At 37.3% G+C, this 27,625-nt stretch overlaps 1 protein-coding gene across 1 annotated transcript in view; it reads left to right on the top strand.

The window, feature by feature from the left end:
• The window catches only part of slc22a15.2.S (solute carrier family 22, member 15, gene 2 S homeolog), a gene marked incomplete at its 5' end in the record, with an annotated part of 153,576 nt that overhangs the window by 84,494 nt on the left and 41,457 nt on the right, over positions 1-27,625 (top strand). Inside the window, 2 exon segments of the mRNA NM_001086152.1 lie at positions 1,788-1,873; positions 25,077-25,185. Of these exon segments, the coding sequence (NP_001079621.1) occupies positions 1,788-1,873; positions 25,077-25,185 (195 nt within the window).

Genomic DNA, 27,625 nt, shown 5'->3' with positions numbered 1-27,625 from the left:
TGCAATTGGTTTTAATTTTTTTCAGTCATTTAGCTTTTTATTCAGCGGCTCAGTTTGCAATTTGAACAATCTGGTCCCTAGGGTCTGAATTGCCTTAGCAACCATGCATTGATTTGAATAAGAGACTGTAATATTAATAGGATAGGGGCTGAATAGAAAGATTAGTAAAAATAAATAAAAAAAAGTAGCAATAACAATACATTTGCAGCCTTACAGAGCATTTGTTTTTCGATGGAGTCTGTAATCACCATTTGAAGTTAAATAATTAAAAAAATATAAAAAATAAACAATGAAGAACATTTGAAAAGTTGCTTAGAGTTGGTCATTGTATAACATACTAAAAGTTAACCTAAAGGTGAACCACATACAGTGTACCATAGCCCTAAGAGCCAAACCTCTTGTTAAAAAAACAGAAAGCTACATGCATTTTATGGGGTCATATATAATAAATCCCTGCAGGGGTGCTGTATAGGGATGGTTTTCCCTTCAAAAGGTCCCAATGTAAAAACCTAGGAAGGTTATTATCTCACCAGTAATACAGTATGTAGGGCTCAAGGTGGAGGTATCCAACCAAAGTTGAAAATGGCAGGCACTTCACAGATCTCACAAATAGGCTTGTAAAAGAACTGAGAACTTTTTTAGGCCACAAATTAGATTAATACATAGTCTTGCGCGTTTCGTGCCAGTAGGCACTTAATCATAGGCTGTACACTGTTTTTAGTTCGACTCATTGTAGATGTTTCCTCTGGTTCAAGCACAGCAAGAAATTAATTTAAAAAATGGCCAGACCCCATGTGGCTGGGTACACCTGCCTGAATGCAGCACTCTTCTCTTAGGTAATACATAGTAACATAGTAAGTAAGGTTGAAAAAAAGACACATGTCCATCGAGTTCAACTTTTTTTTTTTTTTTTTATTAACTACCTATCTGCCAGTTGGTCCAGAGGAAGGCAAAAAACCCATCTGAAGCCTCTCCAATTTGCCTCAGAGGGGGAAAAATTCCTTCCTGACTCCAAAATGGCAATCTGACTAATCCCTGGATCAACTTGTACTATGAGCTATCTTCCATAACCCTGTATTCCCTCACTTGCTAAAAAGCCATCCAACCCCTTCTTAAAGCTTAAAGCTAAATCTAATGTATCAGCCTGTACAACTGATTCAGGGAGAGAATTCCACATCTTCACAGCTCTCACTGTAAAAAACCCCTTCCGAATATTTAGGCGGAACCTCTTTTCTTCTAATCGGAATGGGTGACCTCGTGTCAGCTGGAAAGCCCTACTGGTAAATAAAGCATTAGAGAGATTATTATATGATCCCCTTATATATTTATACATAGTTATCATATCACCCCTTAAGCGCCTCTTCTCCAGCGTGAACATCCCCAATTTGGCCTGGATTAGTCTGGCTAATTCCAATGAGTGGTCAGCTATGGAGGCTGGGATATGGAATATTGCCTGGCTCAGGGCGGAACTATCTCTGGTGTTCAGCCAATTTTTGGGGATCCTTCATATGGGAATAATTTGTGATACCTAAAGATGCTCTGTGAAATATGGGCCTTCTTTTGTCTTGTTTCGCGATGAGTTGAATGAAGCCATTGGGTAATTGTTGGAGGCTTTCTCGTTGCATATAAGCTTTTCCAGCAATCTGTATTATGTTTAGTATGCAAATATTCCCTTCTGTGCCTCCTAGAGGCAACAGTTTTATTACATTCATTTTATTTCCACTTATGTTCACTAAAGGAGGTATTTGTGGTTGAGAAATAATATTATATGCTGTGTCATTTCTTAGGTCTGGGAGAAGAAGAGCAACAGCTGGATTTTTGGTTTTTGCTGGCTTTGCCTGCATCTTCACAATATTTGTACCTGAGACAAATGGTGAGTTAGATATATTTTAAAAGTTCAATCATTATTATAATTTAGACAAAGACATGCAATTATACAATTTAATCTAATTATTAAAGAGGTGGATAACGTTTAAGTTCACTTTTACTAATTTATACAATGGCAAATTCTAAGCAACTTTTCGATTGGTCTTCATTATTTTCTATAGTTTTTCAATTATTTGCCATCTTCTTCTGATTCTTTCCAACTTTCAAATGGGAGTCACTGACCCCATCTTAAAACAAATACTCTTGAAGGCTAAACATGTATTGTTATTGCTATTTTTATTACTCCTCTTTCTATTCAGTCCTCTCCTCTTCATACTCCAGTCTCTCATTTAAATGGTTACTAGGGTAATTTGGACCCTGGCAACCAGATTGCTAAAATTGCAAAATGGAGAACTGCTGAAAATACTCAAAAAACACAAATAATAAAAAACGAAAAACTATTGCAAATTGCCTCAGAATATCACTCTCGACACTATACCAACAGTTAACTCAAAGGTGAACGTGTTGAGTATGTAATTAATTTTTTAAACTGATATATCGTAGTACTGGAGACGAATTTAACATCTTGTTGGACCTGGTACAAAATAAGGTTGTAGGCTAAACAACACAACAGTAGATAAGTAGCTGCTTGAAGCTGACTCAAAGAGATGTAGCGTGGTGCTTGAAAGTTTGTGAACCCTTTAAAATTGTCTATATTTTTATGTAAATGTGACCTAAACATGATTTTTAAGTCCTTAAAGTAGATGAAGACGAAGTAGATGAAAACCTAGTCAAACAGATGAAATAAAAATTATTATATTTGGTCATGTTTTTATTGAAATAAAAATGATTCTATAACAAATCTTCTTGTGGCAAAAGTAAGCGAATCAGTATTCACTTAATTTGGCTCAGTATTTTGTGTGACCCCTTGTGCAGCAATAACTTCAACTAAATGTTTGTAGTAACATGATCAGTCCTGCGCATCGGAATATTAGCCCATTCCTCCATATTGAACAGCTTAAGTTCTTGGATGTTGGTGGGTTTCCTCTCATGAACTGCTTGCTCCAGGGCTTTCCACAACATTTCAGTTGGATTAAGGTCAGGACTTGACTTGGCCATGCTAGAACATTCACTTTATTCTTCTGTAACCATTCTTTGGTAGAACAACTTGTGCGTTTAGGATTGTTGTCTTGCTGCATGACCTACTGTCTCTTGAGATTCAGTTCACGGACTTCTCTGGTATAGTTCAGAAATCATTGTTCCATCAATGATGACAAGTCGCCCAGGCCCAGATACAGCAAAACAGGCCCAAACCAGGACACTCCCACCCCCATGTTTCACAGATAGGATAAGGTTTTTATTTTCGAATGCAGTGTTTTTTCTTCTCCAAATGTAACGCTCCTGATTTAAGCCAAAAAGTTATATTTTGGCATCATTCGTTTACAAAATATTCTTCCAGTATCCTTCTGGTTTGTCCGCCTGATATAGCAAACTGTAGCCGGTCAGCAATATTTCTGGGGGAGAGCAGTGGCTTTCTCCTTGCTACACTGTCATACACACCATTGCTGTTGGTGGAGTCCAAAATTATTTAGAGATAGTCATAACCTTTTCCAGCTTTATGGGCATCAACAACTCTTTTTCTGAAGTCCTCAGGCACCTCCTTTGTTTGAGCCATGATGCACATCTACAAATGTGTTGTATGTGTGATCAGACTTTGCTGGATCCTCGTTCTTTAAATAAAACAGGGTCTCTCACTCACACCTCTCATTCCATTGACTGAAAACACCAGACTGATTTCACCTTCATATTAATTCTAAGGATTCACTTAACCATCCATTGATCAGACCAGATGATTTACCCCTAGGGGGTTATTTATCTGATTTTATCCCAATATTTTCTACTACAAACTCCGATCAAATACACTTGGGTTTTTAAGCTTATTTATTATTACATTTTCCCGACAATTTGCTTTGCGGGAAAAAAACTGATTTTCATGATTTTTTTGGATTTGTCACCCAAAAACTCAGATCTCTTATGCTTTTTGCCGAAAACTTTGGGGTATTGCACGAAACCCAGCACACATCAAACAATCATTGGGACTTCTCCCATTGACTTATATGCAACCTCAACAGGTCTGAGATGCTGGATTTTCTGATTCGGACTTTTTCATCCTCGGGGTTTAGTAAATTCTGAACAATTTCAGGATTTTTTAAAAGTCTGATTTTATAAAAAAAAAAAAAATCGCGAATTTTTCAGGACTTTTGCATTCGGAGTTTAGTAAATAACCACCTTAATGTCCAAAATGAAATCTAAAACATAATACTATACACCTGACTGAGCCTGCTTAAAAAAAAATTACAAAACAATGATAATAAAAAGTGGCTTTCTGGGGTTATTCACCTGGCAACACTTTTTTTAGTTTATTTGTTTTCAGATAGTTCACTAGAACTATTTATGGCCTTTTCGACTCAAATGTGAAGGTTTGTTTTTTACCAAACCTTTTTTTTTTTTTTTACTCATGAGCCGCATTCAAATGTAAAAAGGGATGGAGAGCTACATAAATGTGGAAAAGTTCCTGGGTAGGTAAACTACCCCTTTAATTGATAAATGTATGTTTGGCCCTGCTGAGTGGAATCCCTGAGTTGCATTAAAGGAGAAGGAAAGCTACTGAGGCAGTTTATTGCCAATAGATTAGCTGCAATAGTGCAAGCTAGAATGCTATATTTATTCTGTAGAATGTTTTACCATACCTGAGTAAAAAGCTCTAGAAGTTCTCTGTTTGTTTAGGATAGCAGCTGCAGTATTAGCTTGATGTGACATCACTTCCTGCCCGAGTCTCTCCCTGCTCACTTATAGTTTTGGGTTCAGATTACAACAGAGAAGGGAGGAGGGGAGAGGAGCAAACTGAGCATGCTCACGCCCAGGGCAATGAGTTTTAAGCTGAAGGCAGGAAGTCTGATACAGAAGACCATGTGTACACAATAGAAGGAAAGAAATGCCGTGTTTCTTATGACAGCGGACTTAGAGCAGCATTATTTTGAGGGTTTACTGGTATATTTAGGTGGACCTTTCTGATCAGCCTTACTTAGTTTTAACCTTTCCTTCTCCTTTAAAGGCAGCTGTTAGAATTGATAGTAACCAATATTTCCAACATAACATGCTGCTAAGAAATGCATCAACTAATGTAGCAAATTGTAACCGTTCAGAATCTGCTCCTGGATTACTGAGCTGCCAGACTGGAAACACCAGATACAGGAACATTACATTTAAACTTCAGTTTTGGACAAATAAAAAAATAAAACATTGAAAGCAATTGAAAAACGTCTTTTTTTATTTCTGGCAAAGAAAACCATTGAACTGAAAAAAGTGTTTGGAAGGTGAACAACCCCTTATAAGTATACCAAAGAAGCATTTTGTTGTTTTTTTAGCCACCACCATATATTTGATACAAAATACACATTTAGGGGCACATTTACTTAGCTCGAGTGAAGGATTAGAATAAAAAATACTTAGAAAATAAAAAATAATTTCGAAGTATTTTTTTGGCTACTTCGACCATCGTAATGGCCACTTCGACCTTCGACTACGACTTCGAATCGAACGATTCAAACTAAAAATCTTTGACTATTCTACCATTCGATAGTCGAAGTACTGTCTCTTTAAAAAAAACTTCGACCACCTAATTCGCCACCTAAAACCTACCGAGCATCAATGTTATACTATGGGGAAGGTCCCCACAGGCTTTCTAGCCTAATTGGGATTGAAGGAAAATCGTTTGATCGATGGATTAAAATCCTTCGAATCGTTCGTTTCGAAGGATTTAATCGTTCGATCGAACAATTATTCATTCGAAGGAACGAATTGTGCTAAATCCTTCGACTTCGATATTCGAAGTCGAAGGATTTAACTTCGAGGGTCGAATATCGAGTGTTAATTAACCCTCGATATTCGACCATTAGTAAATGTGCCCCTTAATATCCTTGCATTAATGAATATAGAAACATTCTGTATTATTATCATCAAATATAGTCAGCGAAGGGCATATCGAACTGGTCACAGATCTGAAATTGAGATGAGGAGCAATAACATGTTACATTCATATAAGAATAAGATGCTAATAATAGGATTTGTATCTCAGGGAGTCAAGGAACCTTGTAACTCCCCTGCCTGCTTGACACTGCATGACTCACAAATTTTCCTGCTGGGTAAAACATGCTCCATACAGAACTTGACCTCACTGTGATACTTGATAATGTTGTATTTTCATTTCACAGTGTGTTCTCTTTATATAGGATTCTGTCAATCTAGAATTATGCTCTTTACATTACCTGCTCTTAACATTACCTGCTCGTTGCTTCATGACCTGACCTGTGATCATGGCATGTTATTGAGTTAAATCCGACATATTTCTAGGTTATGTTGGGGCAATGGATATTAAATGTAACACTCAATCGCTTCACTATTTCAAAGAAAAGTGGATTGGTATCCTTTTATGTACTCCTTGGGAGACGTTTACAGCAGGGCAGCACTATTGTATTTTACAATAATCATCACTTATTTATTTATATACTGTTTAGAGGCAGCGAGTTTTAAAACTAACAGTGTCGCCCTGTGTGTCATATGTGTTTGTCAGTTCCAAATTTGGTGCAGATGCAAAATAAAGATCAATCACATTTAAATTGAATAAAGTGTGCTTGGATTTGAGTGGCATGCCTATTTTGCCACTGGATATGCCAGTATAGCGTCACATCATTGCAGGTTCTGCTTTTCAGGTCGTTTGCTTCCATTATATGGGGGTCTAGCACACAGGGTCCTTCCATTTGTTTATGGTCCCACACAGTACATGGAAAATCATGATATCTTAGAGTGTTAGCAGAAAATTGCTTCCAGGCATTTTTGTATATCTGGGAATGAGTGCCGTTTGATATATATATATATATATATATATATATATATATACATTTTCAATTCAAATTACTAACACTCCCATTCAAGGCCCTTAATAATGAAGCCCCTCCCTATATTTCATCTCTGATCTCCAAATACTCTCCTTCACGCAACCTTCGCTCTGCTTCTGACCTTCGCCTCGCTTCTCCTCTCATCATTTCTGCCCATTCTCGTCTACAAGACTTCTCTCAGGCTTCTGCTTTTCTCTGGAACTCTCTGCATCGAGCTGTCAGACTTTCTACTTCTTTCCAAACTTTCAGCGCTCCTCAAAGACCCACCTGTTTAAAGAAGCTTATTCAATGTACCTTAATTAATCAATCATTGATGTATCATAAATTACAAAATTGTTTCTAAAATCCTAATGTCTCAATTGTACCCTAACTTTTAGTTGGAAACTCTAATTTGTAGGGCCCTGTAATCCTATTGTACTCTGTAACCCTTGTTTGTTATCTTCCATTTATTCCCTGTTTGTTCTAACTAAAGCACTGCGTATCTTGGTGCTATATAAATAAATTATGATGATATATATATATATAGATATATATATATATATATATATATATATATATATATATATATATATATATATATATATATATATATATATATATATATATCTATATCTATATCTATATATATATATATATAGAGAGAGATCTGGCCAGTTCTACTCTCAACTTGCATCTGATTCATTAAGAATTCATTATACATTTTACATTGGGACTAAGTTTTACCCACAACTTACTTGCTTCTTTTCAAGTTTAAAATTCCCAAACATGTTTGCCCTTTTATTGGCCCCCAGTGGGATCACCTGACTATAGCTGGGAGCTAGGGTGGGAGCTACAACATGGAGCTGGCCACTGCTCCTGTATAAACTATAACAAACAAGGAAAAGTTGTGCTCACCACTAATTTTTAAAACCATTAAGCGGGTTGCAATGAGGCTGTGATCACAAAATACATACAGGTCCTCTACACTCAACCCATTATCAATATATTTAGGACATTCAGGCATTTTGTGCCTTAAGCTACATATATATATATATATATATATATATATATATATATATATATATATATATATATATATATATATATATATATATATATAAACAAACTCACTGTACTATCTACATCACAAAGCACATTTTTTTTCAACATAAAGCAATACTGATTGGATTTTTTAACGAATATAGTGGTGCAAGTGGTAAAGAATTGTAGCAATTAGAGTCCATATGCCTAGCACTTGTGCCATATCCTTAGGGAAGATTAATTTGTATATTCAGAATAGTTTAAGGGCCCAGAGTACAGTGCAAGGGAGCCATAGACTTAAGTACTGGACTCTGGAAATCCTTGCTTCCCCTGGAACATATTCTTTGCACCTCCTGAATGACAAGTAATGGGGTATCAGTGGATGCCAATGTCCCACCTTTATGATTCTTCTCCTGTAAATAGCACCAGCAGCTTGTATAGTGTAAGGCGTGCAATTCTTTGCACTCTAAATAGCGAGTTTTGCACCAATATGCATGAATTATGGAGTTGAGCATTATGGGCCAAAAATATGAAGCCCATTTTTCACCTTTGTATTTTATTATCTTGAGAATAGTTCCATTTAAATGCTGCCTTAAGCTGTTGGGATGTCTTACCTGACACTGCCCGTTATCTTGGATTAAAAATAGAACATTTATAAATTCGAAGCATTTTATTATGGAAAGTTCATACACATTTACATGCATCTCAGACATGAAAGCTGCTGGAGGGCTTGATCAGCAGACCAGTATTTTCTTGCAAAGAATAAATTACCTAACCTTTTAAACACTATTTTTATTAGAGCTCAATTAACTCACAATTTGTAAGAGCGATTCAGCTGTATGGATGGATTTAGACTTAACCCACCTTTTAATATTAGATGGAAATGATTGCTGACTTTTATCATTCCTATTGAAAAGGCTTTTCGGTTTCAGAGGTGTAGCAAGTGAGGAGAGATAATATTCAACTTGCTTTTAAACGATATTGCGTCTACTTGCGTCTATACACACTTCTTTTTTTTTTTTATTTGGCCCTTGCACAAAAATGCTGTTTGATTCACTTTGCTGAATAAGGTTCAAGGTACAAAGCACAGGGAGCATGGATGTGAGAAAGCCCAATAATTAACACCCGCCTTGAGAAGGTGTTCTTTCCAGGGTGCTCCTGGTGCGCCAACACAACTGACTTTCATCAAATAATCTGCTTTCTTTAAAAGCTGTTTCCGGTGTATAAGCATTACCACGCATAGGTAAGTTGCACGCAATATGTGGTGCATGCTGCTTAGTGGGCACCTGCAATTACATTGGAATTCTGGCAAAAAAGTGCAGCATTGTGGGTGCATGTGTTCTTTTCCCTGCCTTTGCATTCGTAAAGGTTAATACCTAGATTGTCCAGCTCATTGATGTGATAAAGGCATCATTTTATTTGTCTTCTTGCTGCCACTGTGCATAGGGTACGTCTCACTTTCTTTCTCAATTATCTGTTTTCTTTAGGCAAATCCTGAATTTGTTTGCAGCAGTTTTGAGATCAGATAGAACCAGCACATCATTCTATAACTTTACGTTGACATGCTTTGTTGAGGTTTGCCTATTTTTAATTAATTGCAGTGCTGTGCATTTTTATACACTTTAGTAAGATTAGTAAAATGAATAAGGAAAACAGTGTTTTAGTTGCGTATGTCAACATATGCTCATTATTTTGGCAGACTGTATGTATACTATTTCCACTTTCAGATTAAAGCAATTTTTCTCCTTCTCAATGGTAAAAAATAACTGATGGTTTAATCTTACTTTCAGCTGAGGTTGGGCAAGAAAATGCATTGAATTGTATATAAAATAGTCTGATGTCTTATCCTTTTCTGTCTTGCTTAACGGCTCAGAACTTAACAGGATATCGGCTTTTTCATTTTCTGGAATATTTGATTTACTGTTACTTTTTGGACAGAAATCATCTTATGATGTCTTATCTGCAGTACCCCGCAATGCAAACCCACTTGATCACACTCTTACAATCTTCTTCCTCCCTGGTCACAAATTGGCAGTGCTGTTGCAACTTCAGAGTTATCTCCAGTAGTGGTGTTCCAACTTCAGAGAATGTCCCAGTAATAAAAACTTTCTGTGTTTATTTTATAGTTAATGTATGGATTTTTAACTTATTTTTTTCAGAAATGTCTATTTCTGTTAAAACTTCCAATATCAGCCTAAAAGTGTAAAATGTTTGTATCTCTTTACAAGGTTAACTATAGAAATTCAGAAAGGCAAAGCTTGCATACTTCCAACATTTTCTATTCAGGTTTGGGACCTGTTATCCAGAATGCTTGGGACCTGGGGTTTCCAAGATAACTGATCTTACTGTAATTTGGATCTTCATTCCTCAAGTCTACTAGAAAATCATATAAACATTAAATAAACTCAATAGGCTGGTTTTGCTTCCAATAAGGATTAATTATATCTTAATTGGGATCAAGTACAAGGAACTGTTTTATTATTACTGTATATGTTTATATTAATACACATTAGTGAAAGTTGCCATATTGCATGCAGCAAAATAGTCCTCAGGCATCAACAGAACAGAACAATATATTTACAACCAGTAGAGAAATACTGTATGGAGGTATGGACTTATTTCAAATAAGTATATATGAATTCTTGTATAGGACCCCTTATACTCAATACCCAGAAAGCTACGCATTAGGGCAAGGCCATGTTCATTACAGTCCATTTTTAAATAATAACAATTTACTTTAGGTCTGTAATAATAAAACAGTGAAACACACTCATACACCCTTCCAGGCCACAGAAGTAGTATAGTCCAAGCAGCTGAATTAAGCCTTAGGTGTTTTGTGCCAGAGGGGCACTTAATCACAGGCTCAACATAAACTAGAATACGTTAAAACTTAATTCAGTTGCTTTGACTCTACTAGTTCTGTGGTCCGGATGTTCCAACCTGTATTTTCGTGTTTCCCTGTTTGGCTCCCTATGCTGAAGGTCCTCTTGTTATTATTAAAGGGGTGGTTCACCTTTAAATTTACTTTTAGAATGTTATAGAACAACAAATTCTAAGCAACTTTTTAATTGGTTTTCATTATTTATTTATTTATTTATTTATTTTTTTGAAAAGCTTTATTAGAAACTTCCATCAATACAAAGTCAAAATGAAAGTACAATAGTGACATACACAAATTATTCACTCAAGTGTTTTCGTCTGCATGTACTTTTCCATCAGTATTACATATCTATCAATAAGATATTAAAGTACCGTGAACATATCCTACAGCATACCCTAAGGTGGTTGATATTCTCATCAAGAAAAGATTGTGTATTGTGGAGAGATTGAGAGAAGGATAAGTAAAGAAGGGGTAACAAGCGAAAGAGGGGGAAGTGGGTGCAGCAGGGAGTTACATGACTCGTACCTCTCATAGATAGGCTTTGTACACGTCTGTGTCTTTAAACAGAAGCCATCTCGTCCAAACCGATGAGAACTTAGCAAACTGATCCGCGGTATAAGACGACATTTCTTCAAATTTATAAATTTCAGAGATTTTATTGAACCAATCTTTTACTGTAGGAATATATGTAGTTTTCCAATGCAGCGGTATTAGAAGTTTGGCAGCATTCAGCAATTGCGGTTCAAGGCCAGAATTGAACGAAGCTGCTGGTTGCGTGTTATGGAATAGCAAAACGCGTGAGGGATCTGCCGGTATGTCCATACCAAGGATCTGGCTGGACAGTGAGCAAATCTCTACCCAGAATGGTCTCAAAAGGTCGCAGGACCAGAAGACATGAAGCATGGTACCTTTTTCTCTAGAGCAGCGCAAACAGGTGCCGCTTGAGTTTTTATACATATATTGCAATTTGGATGGCGTGTAATACCATCTAGTTACTATTTTGTAGTTTAATTCTTGTATCCGGCTGCATTTGGAGCATTTTAATAATCTGGATAACATATTTTCTATCTGTGTCTCTTCCAATTGGATATCTAGGTCTCTGGACCATCTATTTATGTAGGAGACTGATTCCCACTTGGTGGTCGGCTGCAGCAGTTTGTATAAAAGAGAAATGGTATGTCTCGGTGGGTCCTGTAGGGAGCAGGCTGTTTCAAATTTTGTAAGGTCTCTTCCTAAGGTTTGAAGCCCTCCTAAGCTATGGAAGTAGTGGGAAATTTGCGCGTATTTAAGGTGATCCATTCTCTTAAATTGTGTCGAGTTTTGCAACTTGTCCTTAGGGATAAATGTTTTATTCTCCATGAAATGGACCAATTGAAGGTTCCCCTCTATTAACCAGTCTTGGAAGTAATTAAGTTGTAATCCTGGGGGGAAGGCTGGATTGTTTATCAGCGGCAGCAAAGGTGATGGGTAGCTAGTGAGGGAATATTTTGTACGGCATTTGTCCCAAATCATCATTGTATTAGATAGGAGAGGATGGTCCGTATGTTTCAACCGCCTATAAGATCGATCTATCCATGGAAGATGCAATAAATATGTGTAAACAGATTGTTGCTCTATTTCTACCCATAATTTTGTGTTAGCGTAATGGGACCAGTCTACTATTCTTAGCAAGACCGATGCATAGTAATACATACGGCAGTCTGGCAACGCCACGCCACCTTGACGCTTGGATTTGACCAGCATATTGTGGCCGATTCTAGCTTTTTTTGTCCTGCCACACAAACTTCGTAATTATTTTTTGCAGTTGAGTAAATTGTGCCTCCCCTACCTGCAGTGGGAGAGTTTGGAAGATGTATAAGACTCTGGGCATAATGTTCATCTTAACAACATTCATTCTCCCGAACCACGAAATAGGCTTGTCTTTCCAAGTGAACAGGTCTTTTCTTATTTTCGATATCACATGTTTTAAGTTAAGCTCAGCCCACTCCGAGGAGTCTTTAGTGATTTTAAGCCCTAGATACGTAAACGATCTTTGCGCCCATTTATAGGGGAACCCCGTGGACAAGGTAGGGGTTGTTAGATCGGAAATTGAGATGTTTAGGGCTGTAGATTTAGAGAAGTTAATCTTGAAGTTACTGAGAGTTCCATACAGCTGAAACTCACTATTCAGTGCTGGTATAGATGTGACAGGGTTGGTAAGGAAAAACAGCAGGTCATCTGCATATGCAGCTATTTTATGTTGCGTGTTGCGTACGGGGATGCCCGATATATGTGCATTAAGTCTAATGTGGTTAAGTAGGGGCTCCAAAGCAAGTATGAAGAGTGTGGGGGATAACGGGCAGCCTTGTCTTGTGCCATTACAAATATCAAAGGATTCCGACAGGTAGCCATTTATTTTCAGGTGTGCCGTTGGTTTATCGTAAAGAGACATGATCCATGTCAGCATGTTAGGGCCCAGTCCTAGATGTTTTAAACATGAGAACATGAATTCCCAGCTGACCCTGTCGAAGGCTATTTCTGCGTCGGTAGATAAAAGCAAATTCTCAATTTTATGTTTTTTGGCCCAGAATTGTAAGTTAATTAATTTGTTCGTATTATCTCTACCTTCCCGTCCAGGGATAAACCCCACTTGGTCTGGGTGTATTAGGGTAGGAAGAAGAGCTTGTAGCCTACGGGATAGAATTTTCGCCAATAATTTTATATCTGTGTTTATCAGAGAGATGGGTCGATAATTACTGGGGTCTGTCGCATCTTTACCTGGTTTCAAAAGTATCGTAATATGTGCCGTTAGTGAGGACTTATCAAAGGTTTTGCCCAAAGAAATGCTATTAAAAGCTGAACACATATACGGCAGTAACTTGCCTTTGAAAATTTTATAGTAGGGGATTGTGAACCCGTCCGGGCCTGGGCTCTTGCCCGAGGCCGTATCGTTAAGGACCGATTCCACCTCTTCTATAGTAATGTTTTCTTCTAGCTTCGCTGTGAAATCTGAGGAAATATGTTGCAAATTTGCTAAGGTTAAATACTCGTCAATGTGAACTGACCGTAGGTCAGCGGGTGTCGGCGTTGAGCTAGGTAATTGGTAAAGCGACGTATAGAACTCCCGAAAAACTGAGGCTATTTTGTCTGAAATATGTTCCAGTGTGCCTCTGTCGTTGCGTATAGAGGGGATAAAGTTCTTGGATTGTGAGGATTTCAATATTCTGGCCAATAATTTCCCGCATTTATTACCGTGTTCGTAGAAGCGGTGTTTTGTCAATGTCAACACTTTGGTCGTATAGTATTCTAGGTGTTCTGCTAGCTGTTTCCTAACCTCCGTTAGTTCCCGAAACGTATCACGTTGCAGCGAATGCTTATGTGTCAACTCTAACGAAGCTATTTTATCTAAAAGAGTACGGTATTTTTGTTCTCTTTCTTTTTTCTTTCTGGCACCCATTTGGATCAAGTACCCCCTGATCACACACTTATGCGCTTCCCAGCAAGTCACCGGCGAAATTTCCGGGGAGTTGTTTTCATCAAAATATGTTGTAATTTTGGAGGCTAAAGCAGAGGTTAGCTGATCGTCTCTTAGCAGAGATTCATTGAGTCTCCCCGAATTTGTTTTAGGCCGGTTGAGGGGTGTGCGAAGTGTAAGAGTTATCATGGAATGATCCGACCACGTCCTAGGTAAGATTTGACTATTAAGTACGTCTTGAAGGGCAGCGTGCGAGAGAAAGAGGTGATCAATTTTGGAATACGTATGGTGCCTGTGAGAATAGAACGTGTAGTCTTTTGTGGTTGGGAAGAGTATGCGCCAAGGATCCGCTAGTAGCAGTTGGTGAAGGAGTTTTTTGACTTTGGTTATATGTGACCTGGGGACGCTGGTATGCTTTGCTGAGCAATCGAGTACTGGCTCCATGGGTAGGTTGAAATCCCCCCCGAGAATGAGGGTGCCTTCAGTGAAGGAGAGTAGTTGGTCTGTAATGCGAGAAAATTCTGTTACTTGTTCCGAATTCGGAAGATAAATGTTCGCCAGTGTATACATTTTCCCGAGAAAAGTACCTTTTATAAAGATATAGCGGCCCCCGGGGTCGCTTCTTCTATCTGTCAGTGTAAATTCGAAATTGCGAGCTAGTAAAATAGCCACTCCTTTAACCTTTGTGGGTTGAGACCTGCTACAATATATGTCAGGAAAGTGTTTGTTATTCCACTTGGGGGTGCACCCTACTTTGAAGTGCGTCTCTTGGACGAATGCAATACTCGCTTTTCTTTTTTGTAAATCAGCTGAGAGAAGAATCCTTTTTTGGGGGGAATTGAGCCCATTGACATTAATACTAACTATCTGGAACGAGTCTGGCCTATGTCCGGACATAGTACGTGCAAGTAATTAAGGTCAATTAAAGAAAGGAAAAGGTGTCTAGTACAGCAAAGTCCCCAGCTGCACCAAGAGGTTGGATAGAGATTAAGAAGTAAGCGTAGGTTGAAAACAAGGGTAGGGGGAAGGAAAATAGGAAAAGAGGAAAAGGAAAAGAGTAGCACAGTCTCCCCCCTTATTGGAAAGGGAAGAGAGTTGAAGTGCGCTTCTGCTCACAGGAAGCTTAAAGCATTCCCCGAGTAGAAAAAATTAAAGGCGCAAAAGGTGAGGGTTGGTGTTGGTGGAGGTCGTTCTCAAGAGGCCCAGCTAGAAAGCGACCGCCCTCTGGACCCTACTAGATGGGTGACCAAGCCGATGGGGATCCGACTATTTGGCTCTCTAAGAAAGTAGGGGTGCTACCTTCCAGTTGAGAGCGGAGCGTTAGTACCATAAAGAACGTAGCGCTGTCGTTTGTCCGCATTTGCGACGATCTATTGAAGAATTTATCTATGTCCTTCTCCTTTCGGGACGGCATAGATCTTTGCGATGTCCCCTGTGAAGGTTTCGCATGTGATTTCTTCATGATTTCGGCTGTTGCTATTATATCAATTAAGCTTTAAGGGCCAGTGAAGCGGGAGCTCAGCTAGATTGCGTCCGCTCACTCCGCCATCCAAACCACGCCCCCATTGTTTATTTTTTATAGTTTTATAGTTATTTGTCTTTTTCTTCGGATTCTTTGCAGCTTTCAAACGTGCGTCGCCGTCCCCTTCTAAAAAAACAAATACTCTGTAAGGCTACAAATGTATTGTTATTGTTACTTTTTATTACTGATCCTACTATTTAGACTCTCTCCTATTCATATTCCAGTCTCTTATTAAAATCAATGCATGGTTGATAAGGTAATTTGGGCCCTAGTTACCAGATTGCTTAAAATACAAATTGAAGAGCTGTTGAATAAAAAGCTAAATAACTCAAAAACCTTCAATAATAAAAAATGAAAACCAATTGCAAATTATCTCAGAATATCACTCTCATCATACTAAAAGTTATCTGAAATGTGAACAACCCCTTTAACATGTATTTACATAGCGCCAGCATATTTCGCAGCACTGTTGAGTTGTGTCAGTAATAAAACAGTACCTTGCATTTGATCCTAACTAAACTGCATAAATCCATATTAGTGATCCAAATTACATTATCTCCAAGTCCCAAGCATTCCGGATAATAGATCCTATACCTGTATATGCAGGAATGGTTTGTTCTCCTGGTAAGCTATTTAAGTTATTTAAATGTTGTATATTGCTGTTGAAGATGCATGGAAAATAAAGTGTTTGGGAGAATGTTATTATTTGAGTAAAATAATAGAGTTAAAACCACATTAGCCATTTCTGTCTAATGCCAGTAAAATGTACCACCTAGTTGATGCAGAGTTGTGCCTTCTGTTTATACATCTTGAATAGCAAAGTACCAATGAAGCCATATTTCCTACCCACAGTCAACCTTTTTTTAGCATTTGCAGAGATTACCAGATGAGTGGGAGCCAACTGTTCAACCAATATCTTCAAACATATCAGATGCTCATAAAGGAGAGGTTCACTTTTAGTATGTTATAGATGGAGCAACTTTTTAAATTGGTATTTATTACTAAATCTTTATACTTTTTGATTTATTAATATTCATTTTATATCCCTGCCTATTTTCAGCCTCCAATCAGTTGTCATTGACCTGATAAAAAAACTGAACTTGTTCAGTTTTATGACTGTTCATATTTTTTATTGTTTATATTTCTATTCAGACCCTCACCTGTTGTTCTACCGCAAACTGTAATTAAGCCTTAGCAACCAGAAAGCAGTTCAAATTTAAAGCATACCAGCATAAAAATAAAAAATGTTGATTGTATTAAAATATAGCCATTTATATGATGCTAAAAGTTAATTTCAGTTTGAATTAACATAACACATAGCATATGCGGGGCAAGAACACAACAGTATAGGATTTCCGTGGGTATTATAGTGGCTGGCAATGAAACACACTAAAATGTTTTTAGAAAATATCTTTATTATTTTATTATTACGGAGAGAGAGAGATAGAGAGAGAATGATGGATAATGGATCTTTCCGTAATTTGGATCTTCATACCTTAAGTATACTAGAAAATTATGTAAACATTAAATAAACCCCAGAAGCTGGGTTTGCCTCCAATAAGGATTAATTACATCTTAGTTTGGATCAAGCACAAGGTACTGTTTTATTATTAAAGAGAAAAAGGAAATCATTTTTAAAAATTTGGATTCTTTCATTATAATGGTCTATGGGAGATGGCCAGTCTGTAATTCAGAGCTTTCTGGATAACAGGTTTCCAGGCAATGGATCCCATACCTGTATATATGGGGAGGCATTGGGCATGTACTTGTTAAAGGGTCTTCTGTCTACCCCATGTCTTTGTTTGCTCTCCTCTGCTGCTCTCCCCTCTGTCGCAGTGTATGTAATAAAACATCTTACTGAAAAAGTTATGTTTGAGCCAAAAGATTACCAAGACATGTCACCTTCAAGCACTTCTTAAAACGTTTGCAATTAAAGACTAACAAAGCATATTACATTGCAAAACACATATTTTTGTAATTATTCTTATGAATTTGTATTAACTTTCCCCCCATGAGTCCAAACATGCCACGTAGGCATGTGTTAGCCTGGTCTGAACCAGTTCCAATTATCCTAATCAATTATTCTTATTAACGTGGCCATTGATGTTAAAGTTTTTAAAAGTTCTTTGTTATTTTAACACCAAGCTTATCTTGAAACAACAATCGTTTAAATGTCTGATTTGTCCATCAACTAAAAAGACCATTTCAAGCGATATCCTCTAGTTGAAGCCAGGAAAACTGTGGGTAGCTGCCCGATCAATTTTCTGACCAATGTCTGATGAAAAATAGTTAGATCCACGATCTTGCAGTTCTCACTAACCTCATAATAATTTGACGGATTTGATGAGTTGCACTAAAATCAGTCGTTAAAGGGGACCCGTCACCCGAAAAATTTATTCAAAATCCTATCTTATCACATTAGTCAAGCAAAATGAACTTTAATCACACTATATAAATACAGGCATAGGATCCCTTATCCTGAAACCCGATATCCAGAAAGCTCCGAATTACGGAATGGCTGTCTCCCATAGACTCCATTTTATCCAAATAATCCAAATTTTTAAAAATGATTTCCTTTTTCTCTGTAATAATAAAACAGTAGCTTGTACTTGATCCCAACTAAGATATTATTAATCCTTATTGGAAGCAAACCCAGCCTATTAGGTTTATTTAATGTTTAAATGAATTTCTAATAGACTTAAGGCATAAAGACCCAAATTACGGAAATATCCATTATCCGGAAAACCCCAGGTCCCGAGCATTCTGGATAACAGGTCCCATACCTGTAATTTGAATCTTGTTTCCTGTAGTCTGGGAATTCATAATGACAGCAAGCAGGCAGGAGCCATTTTGTGGACACTGTTATTAAGACAAGCCTTGCACCATCTCAGAATCTTGTTTGTGCACCAGAATGGCGGACCTAATGTCCATCCCCATGTCCTGGATACACAATTAAACAGTGAAGAGAACGGGGGAATATGAGGAGAGCAGTGACATGTAGGAAGTGCTGTATGGAAAGTGAAAGTAATTGTCTGCCCGCCTCAATGCCTAAGGCATAGAGGAGTGGAAGACAATATTTGATTGACAGTTGAAAATTGTAAATGAGCTTACAACAGCTATCAATGCTTTAATAAAAAATAGAAAATGTATTTCTTGTTTAATTTGAAAATTACTTTTATTAGACAGATTTTTGTGTCTGGGTAACAGGTCCACTTTAAGCAGAGGAAAATCTTAACGCCTATGGTGAGCTTTACACTCAGCAGATACAGTACTGTTATTCTTGGGATGTACAGATCGCTGACCACCCCTCCTCCTTCCAGCTTCACATAATGTAACAGTTGACCCCCAAATCTCAAGATTCCTAGAGAAAGTGTTAACCATCTTGTGAAACCGTATCCCTTTCGGTGTCCATCACGATTCAACTGCTAGTTGCTATGTGCGACTGGACCTAGAAACTTTTGCTGTTGATAACTTTATGGGGCCTTATACATGGCATATGCATACCCACAGTATTAAGTCCAATTTAGCTTTAGTAATAGAAAATGCTATTATTTATTTCCAAAATATATATTAGTTGGTGGTACTGAGTAAAGTAATTTTATTAAGGCACAGCCCACGGGCTGATGTTTCAAAGATGAAAATGAATCTTACATAACCGTTAGTATTTAATTTAAATGTAATGTGTATGTGTGTGCGCCATCTAATAAACAGGTGCTGATTTATGGAGGCTCTCTGATTTCCATTCTTTCACCGATGTACTTAATTGATTATGTGTATCAAGATTACTGTGTCTAATAATGGGATTAGTAATTTATAGATAGAGAATACAATTTAGTTTAGACTACAAGGGATAAATCAAAAAGATTCACAGACTAATTATCTGATTTCAGATGAAGTAGAATATTCGGTTCCATATAAAACACAAGGTGAATAGGAGGAGGGCAGGGACAGTTCTGTGCATTTCATAAGATGAAAATGCATTATGACTTATCAAAACAAAATCTAAGCATGTTTTATATATCTCTCTTTATATATCTATATATTTATAATATGGAGAGTTGCGTTTGCATATAGGTCAGCACTAATGTAAACATATATGTTAATGTTATTGCCCATTTTAAATGGGGTTTATCTCAAAGTAAACTTTTTCAAAAGAAATGTGGTAAAAATGTTTCCTAGTGTAAATTCTCTGTGAAAAATTGCCAGTATACTTTCCCCATATACAGTGGTGTGAAAAACTATTTGCCCCCTTCCTGATTTCTTATTCTTTTCATGTTTGTCACACAAAATGTTTCTGATCATCAAACACATTTAACTATTAGTCAAAGATAACACAAGTAAACACAAAATGCAGTTTTTAAATGAGGGTTTTTATTATTTAGGGAGAAAAGAAATCCAAACCTGTGTGAAAAAGTAATTGCCCCCTGAACCTAATAACTGGTTGGGCCACCCTTAGCAGCAATAACTGCAATCAAGCGTTTGCGATAACTTGCAACGAGTCTTTTACAGCGCTCTGGAGGAATTTTGGCCCACTCATCTTTGCAGAATTGTTGTAATTCAGCTTTATTTGAGGGTTTTCTAGCATGAACCGCCTTTTTAAGGTCATGCCACAACATCTCAATAGGATTCAGGTCAGGACTTTGACTAGGCCACTCCAAAGTCTTCATTTTGTTTTTCTTCAGCCATTCAGAGGTGGATTTGCTGGTGTGTTTTGGGTCATTGTCCTGCTGCAGCACCCAAGATCGCTTCAGCTTGAGTTGACGAACAGATGGCCGGACATTCTCCTTCAGGATTTTTTGGTAGACAGTAGAATTCATGGTTCCATCTATCACAGCAAGTCTTCCAGGTCCTGAAGCAGCAAAACAACCCCAGACCATCACACTACCACCACCATATTTTACTGTTGGTATGATGTTCTTTTTCTGAAATGCTGTGTTACTTTTACGCCAGATGTAATGGGACGCGCACCTTCCAAAAAGTTCAACTTTTGTCTCGTCGGTCCACAGGGTATTTTCCCAAAAGTCTTGGCAATCATTGAGATGTTTTTTAGCAAAATTGAGACGAGCCTTAATGTTCTTTTTGCTTAAAAGTGGTTTGCGCCTTGGAAATCTGCCATGCAGGCCGTTTTTGCCCAGTCTCTTTCTTATGGTGGAGTCGTGAACACTGACCTTAATTGAGGCAAGTGAGGCCTGCAGTTCTTTAGATGTTGTCCTGGGGTCTTTTGTGGCCTCTCGGATGAGTTGTCTCTGCGCTCTTGGGGTAATTTTGGTCGGCCGGCCACTCCTGGGAAGGTTCACCACTATTCCATGTTTTTGCCATTTGTGGATAATGGCTCTCACTGTGGTTCGCTGGAGTCCCAAAGCTTTAGAAATGGCTTTATAACCTTTGAAATTGAACTCAGGTGTGATAAACCACAGTTAAGTTATTTTTTAACAAGGGGGGCAATCACTTTTTCACACAGGCCCATGTAGATTTGGAGTTTTTTTTCTCCTTTAATAACGTAAACCTTCATTTAAAAACTGCATTTTGTGTTCAATTATGTTATCTTTGACTAATAGTTAACGGTTTTTGATGAGCAGAAACATTTAAGTGTGACAAACATGCAAAAGAATAAGAAATCAGGAAGGGGGCAAATAGTTTTTCACACCACTGTAAATGTAGTGGGGAAATGTCTCTAGAGAATGACGGAAATGTAGAAAATCAGCATGCAGGGGGTGATGTAGATAATGAGATTTAAAAGTGGCTGCTTGATTTTTATAATGCTAATTCGCCAGCCTCAACCTGGAGACATTATTTTTGGAAAAAATTTGTCTTGTACTCTATTTTATTTATCAAAAATGTATCAAAAATAAAATTGGTGAGTTTTTTTTTTCTTCGAATAAACTCACAATTTAAAAAAAAAAAAAAAACCACGGACGTTTGCTTTTTGATTAATAAGTCAGACTATAAAAAAGCTCAAATCATGGAAAAGGAATACCTCAATAGTTGACAAGCTCAAAAAACTCAAATCTCAAATTTAAAAAAAATGGCATGATTTTGCATACAAAAACTCCAATTGACTTCAATATAAAGCTTTTATGTGTTGAAAATTCTCAAGTTTTCTGTGCTTAATAAATACCAGACATTTGAGTTTTTGAAAAAATAATTGAATTTGTGAGTTTTTGTGCAAACAAATATCGAATTGTGGCAAAAAGATTTGTTGAAGTTGAAGGGAATCTACATGTTCGGTGAAACTACTCCAAATTTTCTCTTTCATCCTTTAATAAATATACCCTTTAGGCTCCACTGACAGCCCTGCTAATAGCATCTAAGAGGCTTATTTATTAAAGATTTTAGTGGTTTTAGAGATTTTTGAAACCACAACTAAACTTAAAAACTCTAAAAGCACGATTATCATTACATTTTTCAAAAGTTCAAATTTCAAAAAGTAAAAATGAAAAAAGTGCTGAACGATCTGAAAAAATACAAAAATCTGGAAAACTTAAAAAAAAAAGTTAAACGGACCTCTGCCATTGGCTTTTACATAAACTCGTCAGGTTTACGGTGGAAAATAATCTAATTAGAACAGTTGCCAGGGTCAAGGTGTGATAAATCTCATATTCAAATTCGAGTTGGTGATTTTAAATTCTAATTTGTGAGTTTTGACCAAAAACATTTTTAATTTGCCATTCGAAACTTAGTAAATCTGCCCCTAAATCTTTTAAAGATCTGCATCTCTATCCCCTGATGCCCTTTTATTAGAGTGCAATTGCAGGGATCACTTACTGGCTGCCTGATGAGGTGTGTGGGTTTTTGTTTTGTTATTGTTTTTTCTGCAGCCATAGGCATATTGCTTGGTTTGCTTTCCTAAGACTGCAAAATATTTTTTGTTTTCTTTCAAATGATGATAAAAGATGCCCAATAAATCTCTTTACATAAACCACTGGATAAAGTAAAAAACTTATCAGATAATAAAGAAAGAAATGAGGCATTTTGTAATATAAAAAAAAAGCTATTTTATAGAAGGTTGTATGTATTCAGGGCAATAAAGCACAAGAAACAGAAATATTTTATAAAGATCATTCAGCATCCACCAAGGCGAATCACTTGAACACAAAAGATGAGATGTCTGTTGAAGAGTTACTTGAGAATCCTCTTTGAAACATTTCAGACCTTTTCCACATCAATATTCAAACAATTGGCAATTCAAAATTTGGGCAAATGACTGCTTCGTGCTGTTCCACAATTACACAAACACAAAGAATTCCAATCTAATAGCAATTTCTTGGTTACTTCTAGTTACTGTTGCCATGGAGGAAGAGCGAGCAACAGGAAATATATTGCAATTAATTTTGTTTCATTAATGACTTTCATGGCAGATGAGCTTTTGAAGAAAAGTTCATGCTTTGAAGATAGACAGTGGCGGATTCAGTGTATATTTTAGATTTTGGTTGGCTGCCAATAAGCTGGCACATACATGAAATAGGTAGAAAGAGCTGGGCGGAACACAGTGAAGAACATCTCTGACAGTTTGGATGGAGATAAAGGGGTAGTAGAACTAAATTTCATGTCTTTATAATACAAAGCATATTTGGGGGTTCCACAGTGAAAAATAGAAGCCCCTTATTTACCGTTTAGTGCAGTGCAGACAGTATTTACAGGGTTCTCTGCTTGAAGATTACTAAACTTTTGCCTGATCATGCCAAATAAACATGATCGGTTTACTGAATTTGTAACCAAAAAAGAATGGATTACTGTGGAATCATCCAGTTTGGCCCAGTTAAGGCAGAAATGATGATTCTAAATAAAAGGGTAGCTTGGGAGGCTTGCCTGGTGATTATGGGGCATACGTATTTGGGGCATGCTAAAATAATAAAGTTGTAATGTGATTCATTTCCCTTATGTCACTAGGCTGTCTATTGGAGGCTTCCCTTTGCAGTTATTATGTATTATTGATGTATATTGATCTCAACCCAGTCCAAATGTCTGCCAATTTTAAACTTGTGCCCGCAGTTAACAGCATGTATGGATATGGCATTGCAGTCTCGCCTCTGCAAGGGTCAGGACAGGGAGGACTAATCACTGAGGGAGCTGGTACACTAGAGTGATCTAACCAGTGAAGAAGATCAAGAACCACCACCTATCCCCAATGTGCTACAGGGGATGCTTTGCCAGCCCAAACACACTTTACTAGCATACCAATAGTATGTTTGTATGTATTTGTATAGGACTGTTTGTATACACAGCACTGTACATTCTTACAACAGTATTGCAAATAGGGAGGACAGAAGTTGGAATAAAACACGAATATTAACATTTACAAATATTAGGTGTCCTGTGTTAAAAGACACAAGAGTATGGAAGCCCCTACTTGATAGAGCTTACATTCTAGAGTTGTTGCGCAGTTTACAGTAGTTTTACAGGACATAAGATACTGCCAGCAGTTATTAGAACTCTGGACTATTCATGCATTTCCTTTCTGGGCAAATGGAGGCTTTTAAAGTTTGCTACTGATAATAACTACTGATAATAATCCCCTGTCTAAATTGCCTCCATTGCTAATTTTGTCATGGCCAGGTGCCAGCAATCCTCCCACCAAGGGCCTATTTAAGCCAGCCTCTTTCTACCCCTCCATGCTGGATCACTGAGTCTAGTTCTGTGATCTAGTTCATTCCTTAGTTCCTGCCTTGCCTTGCATGCAAGCTTCATCTGATGTCCTGGTTTGACCCTGGCCTGCTATTGGGACTTTCTTGTTTGCTGCTTGCCCAGATTTTTTGCCTGGATTTGCTGTTGTTTGCCACCTGACCAGACCTCTTGCCTGCTTCACATACTTGTTATTCTTAGCTGCCAGCCTCAATCACTGGCCTTGTATAAGGATTTGTGTCTTTCATTGCACCTTGCACAGAATCTGTTGTGATTTTTTTTTGTTTCTTCTTTATTAATTACTTAATAACATGCCTTCTGCTTTTCATCAAGCCAAACACATGAATTACCAGGTCATGCAGCACAAAGGCTTCTACCTAACAGTCACTCACCTGTGACCAGACCTGACAGATACAAATTAGGTCACAGACAAATTGATACCAAGTTAATGAAAAATGGTCCATGGCTTTGAATTCTGATAATTTCTTTTTGACGAAGCCCCCAATATATATAAATCACCTGCATGTATCAGTTAACTAGTGTACTATGTGTTTTCTAATAATATATATAAATGCTTAGAAATATTTAGCATTTTAATTGTCCTTTTTATCAATAAAACAAAATTGACTTGAATAAATGGAGCCTGATGCTGTGTAAATACAAAATAATTGCTAGCTGCTTACAAAACAGTACTGTGTGTGCATATCTTGATCTTTGCAGTTATAAATTACTTTCATTTCTTTCTAATTTCAGGTGATTTCATAAATCCAACCGTTCTTGCCTTATTTGGAAAATTATCTGTCAGTGCAGCCTTCAATGTGGTGTATATTTATACTTCAGAGCTTTATCCAACAGTAGTAAGGTAACTATTGTGTATTTACTTTCTTAGAAAGGTCTTTTTATACAGTGATTGGCGTTAAAGAACAAAATACCCATACATTATACAGATAGGCTTTCTCTGAAACAATGTGCTTAACCAATATACACCTCAATTCATATTTATTGTGGTCTGGAAAATGACAACTTTAATAAGGCATGTTAAGTATTGATTATCTTCCCTTAGGTATTTATGACTGGAGGAATAGGGCTGAGGCAAATCGTAAAACCTAACAAAGATCAGATGATTCCTGTAGTTTAAAAAAAAAAAAAAAAAAATGCCAAACCATCTAAGTAAGGAACAGAAAAGGCAAATTTTGCAGAAGAGCAACAGGGCAACTAGCTCAAATCAAAGGAAGAAAACCGCTAACGATACAAGAACTACTTAAAATTAAGGATACATATGTGTCATTTTTGAAAATTAGCAATACCATGGGGCAAATTCACTAAAGGGCGATTTTTCGGCAACGACTGCTTACCACACTTTGCTAGCACTCTTGCTAGCACTCTAGCACTCTTGCGCTTAGGTTAATTTGAAGCGCTTAAAGTGGCCACTTTTTCAAACACATGTCCAATGAGCCATAATAAAGACAGAGGAGATCCTCTAATGTCCTAGACATGAGCCCAATTCCTCACACATAAATCTTTAATAGTTTTACAAGGAAAACAGACTAATACTAGCTTAAGATATAATTCTCCACTAAATAATGCAAATTTCAAAAGAAAAAGTAGTAACCTCCATTGTATGCTGGCAAATGCACAGAGTTTGTCAGGTAAAATGAGACCTATAATTAATTGCACCGATTATGATATAATTGGTATCACTGAGGCCTGGTGGGATAAAACATGTGACTGGACTGTGAATTTAAATGGTTATACCCTTTTTAGGAGGGACAGAGGGAATAAAAAGGGTGGAGGAGTGTGTGTATGTAAAGCCTAAATTAAAGCTGTGCACTAAAGAAATAACCATGGCTGGCACTGGTGAGGGTGTGGAATCCCTCTAGGTAGGGATTTTGACTGGGCAAAAGGTTACAAAGAAAATCATCATTGGTGTATGCTATAAACCACCTCGTATAAGTGAGAATGAAGCCCAGCTACTCTTACAAAAAGAATCGGCTTCACACCTAGGTCAAGTTATTACTATGGGTGACTTCAATTATCCAGACATTGACTGGGGTAATGGGGTTGCCAAGACAGAAAAGCTAGTAGATTTATAAATAGGCTGAATGAGAACTTTTTATTCTAGCTTGTTCAAGAACCTACTAGGAATAACTCGCTTTTAGATCTTGTAATAACTAACAATACTGAACTCATCTCTAGCATTTGTGTAGTTGAGCATTTAGGGATTAGTGATCATAACATGGTCTCCTTTGAGATTTTGTCGCAGAGGCAATTCTATAAGGGAGTAACTAAAACACTAAATTTCAGACGTGCAAACTTTGACTGTATAAGGGCATCTCTGCAACATGGGAAGTGGGAAATGCTTCACATAGAACAAAAATGGGAACTCTTTAAAATGCTGCTTAATAAATATTCATGTCAGGATATTCCCCTTGTAAGCAAGGAACAGTGTTGCAAAGCAAAACCTTTTTGTTTCAATAGAAATGTTGGTGTTGAGGTGGGCAAGAAAAGACATGCTTTAAAGCTTTCAAGTTAGCTGGGACAGCTGAATCATTTACAAGGAGGCCAATAAATCATGCAAAAAAGCTGTCGGGCAAGCTAAAATTGATATGGAAACGATATTGCAGCAAGCAGTAAACAGAATCCAAAATAATTTTTTATATATGTTAATAGTAAAAAAATGAAGCAGGAAGGGATGGGATCCTTAATATCAGAGGGGGTCAGTTGGTTGATGAGAACACAAATAAGGAACCAGTTAATGAAGGTTTCCTTCTTAATAGTCCCAATTCTAGTAATACAACTAATGATGCATGGTTCACACATGAGGAAATCCAAATGAGAGTAGAACATGTTAATATAAACAAAGGTTCAGGGCCAGATGGTATTCATCCCAGGGTACTTAGCGAGCTTAGCTCTGTGATTGCCAAACCTCTTTACTTAATTTTTTGGGATTCAAAGAGGTCTGACATGGTGCAGAGAGACTGGCAAATTGCTAATGTGGGATCCCGTTCTCAACCTCAAAACTAAAGGCCAGTTAGTCTGATGTCAGTGGTAGATTGGTAAATTTTTCTAAGGGTTAATAAAGGATAAGATACTGGACTTCATAGCAAATCATAATACTATGAGTTAGTGCCAGCATGGTTTTATGCTTAATAGAACTTGCCAGACTAACTTAATTTATTTTTATGAGAAGGGGAGAAGGGACCTCTATTCTGGGATGGCAGTGGATGTGATTTACTTAGACTTTGCTAAAGCATTTGATACAGTGCCACACAGAAGGTTACTGGTTAAATTAAGGAATGTTG

Source organism: Xenopus laevis, chromosome 7S, assembly GCF_017654675.1.
Source record: "Xenopus laevis strain J_2021 chromosome 7S, Xenopus_laevis_v10.1, whole genome shotgun sequence".
Lineage (NCBI taxonomy): Eukaryota > Metazoa > Chordata > Amphibia > Anura > Pipidae > Xenopus > Xenopus laevis.
The sequence above is the reverse complement of the archived record's forward strand: the minus strand, read 5'-3'. Positions and strand labels throughout refer to the sequence as shown.